This window comes from Sinocyclocheilus rhinocerous, unplaced genomic scaffold (assembly GCF_001515625.1).
Source record: "Sinocyclocheilus rhinocerous isolate Xijiao unplaced genomic scaffold, SAMN03320098_v1.1 scaffold3232, whole genome shotgun sequence".
In the NCBI taxonomy this organism is placed as follows: Eukaryota; Metazoa; Chordata; class Actinopteri; order Cypriniformes; family Cyprinidae; genus Sinocyclocheilus; species Sinocyclocheilus rhinocerous.
Window position 1 is genome coordinate 1 of NW_015664215.1, and position 5233 is coordinate 5233.

The window sequence follows — 5233 nt, forward strand, 5'->3', positions numbered from 1 at the left end:
CAGTCACCAAGATCACCCCAGACAGACTGCCAGGTCACAAAGGTCTTGGGAAAACCCAAGAGCGAGGTTCAAGGTCGCTGCTCTGTACTTTCCAGCTAGCCAAAGACTCTGACACATACGGCCCCCAGGTTAAGGGGGGCTTACAACTGAATGATGTCACAACAACAGACCCCATACTAGCACTGTGGGCAGACAATTCAGCCATCAGCCTCTCACAGTTCAATGCTCTCAAACAGCACACAACGAACATTCCTTTTGCTAACAAGCGCACACGATTCCCTTTGAATCCCTGCCCATCAGCTATGGTGACTGCCAAGGGCACCTGTGCCCTGAACTTGAGGTGGAATGACAGGTGTCTAACCCATTACTTCCTGGTCCTTCCAGACGCACCGCATGATGTCTACATCGGAGCAGACATTCTGATTCGCCTCAGGGCTCACGTGGACATGATCAATGAAGTGATATGGGCTCCAATTACCTCACAGTCACCCACGGTTCCTGTCAACCTTGAGAACCTCCTTTCAGGCCAAACCATCCCTGAGGCCTGCACGCTAATCAATGAAAAAGAGACTGTAGTACCAGCTTACTCCAAAGGGGTCACTGTTCGACTCAACCTGCGAAGCGGCCAAGCTCTCAGCCACACCCTAGGCTTCTTCCAACCTACACCCGAATGTGGGGAACTGGGAAATGTGTTGGAAGCCACACCCCTCGTTGAAGTGACATCTCGGGCAGTCTACATCTTGTTCAATAACTGCACGGCAACGGATGTCAGAGTGCCTAAGGCGTACCGTCTGGGTTGGCTAGTGAGTTATGACTTCCATGACTTTGAACTAATTCTACCAATAATTGGACCCATCTCAGATTCAATGATTCCAGAAGTGAACTAATTCTACCAATAATTGGACCCATCTCCGATTCAATGATTCCAGAAGGAAGCTCAGGCCACACAGTGTCAACAGCACCCTTCAAGATCATCACCATAACCTCAGTCATGCCAGTGGTCAGGGAGCAGGTGTGTAGAACTGAGCTAACAGAAGACCAACACTTTGCCGTATATACGGTCTCTAACCACTCCACCTGCATGAATGACAGAGTGACTGCACCTCTGACTGCCCACGGCACAGAGGAAGTAATGACAGAAGAGCCATACCCAGGTTTTGAGACACAAGTCCAGCAAATTCTGAAAGATGCTGATGCCATACAGGAGGATGCAGACCGCCACAAACTCCGTCAAGTCCTGTACAAATACAAGGAATCATTTGCCAAGGACTCTTTAGATTGTGGCCTCACTAACCTCCACGTTGTGCGTGTCCCAACGCACCCAAAAGCTCCACCCACTTTTGTCAAGCAATACAAGATCCCCCTTGAATCGTACGAACCCGTACAGGAGATCATCAACTCTATGCTTGAGAAGGGTGTCATTCGTCCGTGTAACAGCACCTACTCTGCCCCCATCTGGCCTGTCATCAAATCAAATGGATCAAACGGCCCAACCATCGACTATAGGAAACTGAACCAACAGGTGCCATTGTCGCGATGGCCTATGACCCCTATGACCCAGGAGATACCAAGAATCAGAGGAGCCACAATCTTCTCCACTCTTGATGTGGCCTCAGGATTTTGGACTATACCAGTGCATCCAGATGACCAACACAAGCTGGCTTTCACCTTTTGCAATCGGCAGTACACCTTCACCAGGTGCCCATTCGGCTATGCCAACTCACCAGCCGAATTTAACATCTTCCTCAACAAAGCATGCCCGGATGCCAGGGTAAGAGGGAACTTAATCTATGTTGACGACCTTCTGATGAAACACACGACGGTGACCGATCACCTGAAAGAAATTGACCACGTCCTGCACCAACTGACCGCCGCCGGTGCCAAGATTGCCCTCCACAAAGGACAATGGTGCAAAACCAAGGTCAATTACGTGGGCATACTCATCGGACCACGAGGTATTGAGCCACAAACCAGCCGCATCCAGGCCATTCAGAACATTAAACCACCTGCCAATGTCTCAGAACTCCGAAGTTTTCTAGGCGTGTGCAACTATTCAAGGCAGTTCATTGAGAACTATTCGGACATTGCACGCCCTCTCACTGCCCTTCTGAAAAAGGACTGCCCCTTCGCCTGGACAGACGAACAGCAAAATGCCATGAATGAGCTGAAACAACATCTGTGCATTGCTCCATGTCTGGCTTACCCAGATCCACAGAAGGAGTTCTACTTGGACGCTGGATTCTCCAGCCACTGCCTCAGCGCTGGTATATACCAACGGCATGACCAGGACAAAAGAGTGGTCGCATATGCCAGCAAGACTCTCCTTCCCCCAGAGTGCAAATACTCAGACTGTGAGAAAGCCCTGCTCTGTACTGTATGGGCCATCCAGAGATTCTCCAACTACATCGGAGCACAGAAAGTGATCATAGAAACTTGTCACCAGCCTGTCACATTCCTCAACAGCCAGCGCATCCGCGACGGTGTGGTCACAAACGCACGCATAGCCACATGGCTCATGGCCCTCCAATGGCGCAACATAGAAGCACGATATGCTCAAAATCACAAGTCGGCGCTGGGAAACGGCCTGGCAGCCTGCCAAAGCTGCTCCGATGACACACCGACTGAGATCGTAGAAGCAGAAAGGCCCCAACCACCGCCACCTACCTGCCACAGGTATTTTGACGAGAATGTCTGCCAAGGCATGCCCACAGCCTACGTCGATGGATGTTCCTACAACCACGAGGGCATCCTAAAGGCAGGTGCTGGTGTTCTCTGGCTAAATGATCGACCCTGCCCACCACAACACTTCAAACTGGGTCCACAATCATCACAATATGCTGAGATAGCAGCTATTCTCATAACCCTGCAGATAGCATCAACCCATAACCGACTCCAAAAGAGCGCAGAAGGCCAGAAAGCATACTACGACCGGAAGGCGTCACACAAAGAACTGGATATGGGCGACAAAGTCTGGTACTACCGTTTCACAGAGCCGCCCCAGACGTCTCATCAGCTATCAAAGAAGTTTCTGCCACACTGGATGGGACCGCATGAGATTGTGGACAAACTCTCCTCTGTCGCATACCGGATCAAGCTGAGCCGGGGACAGAAAGAACCAGTTTTCAAATGGGTCCATCATAACCAGATCAAGAGACATATGGCTGCTGGTGGGGGGGGGGGCTAGTGCTAACTAGGCCCCGCTGCAGTTCTCAAAACAAACTAGTGCTAACTAGGCCTTGCTATAGTCCTCAAACAAAGACTGTCTTGAACAGACAAGAACTTCCCTCACTGATCCGCTGCCTTTTTCTCTGAACCAGGATGCTGCTGTGGCTCTCCATCCTCTGCCTCAAGCTAACCAGAGGACAACCGCAACCTGATATCACATCACCAGGTCCAGCATCAGACATTGTACTGAGGGAACAACCTGGACTCCTTATCACCAACTGCAGGACTCACACACAAAAAGTATATGTCCGACTTGACCCCCGAAATGTCTACAAGACACATAATCCCCAGGCAGCAGCACACTACAGTTGGAGAGGTGCCCGATGAACTGCACACTACAGTTGGGCAGGTGCCCAATGGACTGAGAATACCCTCGCTCACGCAGAAGCCGATATCAAACACATGCTCTCTCAGTTGCAGAAAATGACTGTCACTCAAGCAGAGCTAAGCGGACATAACAGGCGTGACAAACGATTCCTAGGGGCCTTGCTCGGAGCTGCTGCTGCTGTTGGAACCCTGTTTAACCTGGGAGTGACCAGCGTCAACTCCGTGAGCCTGTCTACCCTGAGGCAGCATGTAAGGGAGATCCAGACTGAGATGCCCCAGCTGAGAGAACAACTCACACTACAGGGCCAAACCCTACAGACTATAGGCAAATCATTGAAGGGCACCCTGGTGGTTCTGAACACCCACAGTGTCCTGCTGAACCAAACTGTGAACTCCGTGAAACAGTTATTCTCTGTTATACAGAATGATGTTGACCAAACTCAGCTGGTCACCACACTGATGTCTGACATGCTCTGTGAGGTGAGCTCCTCCATCGACAGCCTAGCCATGGGTAGAATTCCCCCATATCTGGTGCCCCTGAGCCTAGTACAAATTGTGTTGTCCTCTGCTACTACCCATCCACCTGACTCTCTCCAAGCCCACTTTACATACTCCTTGGGAGGATCCATCCTGCTACATGTCGACCCCGAGCAGAGAGAGATGGCGTTTCTTCTAAATCTACCCATCATTGAATCTGACAACATTTACAGACTCAAAGACATTGTCAATGTTGGATTTTGGCAAGGAAACACTCACATCAGGATCCACACCCCAGATATGGTAGCCTATCATGACAGTGACCCACAGTTATACCTGGCCCCAAACCTGCGCATGTGTGCCCTGACCAAAGACATTCATTATCTCTGCCCCAGCAAGCCCTTCCTCCGAGACAACACTGAAGGAATCTGTGGGTTACAACCCATGCAAAGAGAGACACTCTGCCCTGCTGAGGCCAAGCCTCGCACACAAGTCACAGAAACGCAAGCAGAGATTGTAGGAAATCAGTGGCTTGTCAACACGCCCATCCGTAGATTGTGGGAAATCAGTGGCTCGTCAACACGCCCATCCGTACCGCCACACTGACCTATGACCAGCATGACACTGCCACCCGTGTCAGCTTGCCCAACCAGAGTATGTGGATTAAATTACCCAAAGGTGCCATCCTCCACCTCGGGGACCTGGCGCTGTGGCGGAATGTAATGGAAATTTCAGCCTTCTTCAAGGATCACAGTCTCACCCTGGAACCTGAATTGGAACTGAGCATTGAGGAAGGGGGGTCCCAGATGATTGACATCACCCCAATCGACACAGCACTCCAAGCACTGTCTCGGCTGTCTGTCCAGAACACCTTTCCCGTCGCTCGATCCTGGACCTCTGCCGACACGGCACTTTGCCTTGCCACAGCAATCGGGTACACCCTAACCCTCGGCCTTGCCTTTGTCCTGTTTAACAGAGTCAACGGGGTGCAAAGGTCCATGAACAGGTGCACAGCTGCCCTTCCTCGAACCTTCAAACGGAGCCACCGGAAGAGAGGGACCCAGGCGGAGACAATGCTGAACCTGACCAAGATTAACACCCATGCTGAGGATCTGAAGGCTGAGGAAAATTAGGATCCACCTGCCATCTGTCAATCCTGATCCACCTGCTAGATACATTAGGTATCATTTTCACCTTTTTACAA

General features: G+C 51.0%; 1 protein-coding gene across 1 annotated transcript; it reads left to right on the forward strand.

Annotated features, from left to right (window-relative positions):
• The first annotated feature begins 3385 nt into the window (after positions 1–3385).
• Positions 3386–4643, forward strand: LOC107730001 (uncharacterized). The gene is made up of 2 exons (XM_016540743.1): positions 3386–3541; positions 3575–4643. The coding sequence occupies exon 2, from the start codon at positions 3628–3630 to the stop codon at positions 4633–4635; it is 1008 nt and encodes a 335-aa protein (XP_016396229.1). The 5' UTR covers positions 3386–3541; positions 3575–3627; the 3' UTR covers positions 4636–4643.
• The last annotated feature ends 590 nt before the right edge of the window (positions 4644–5233 follow it).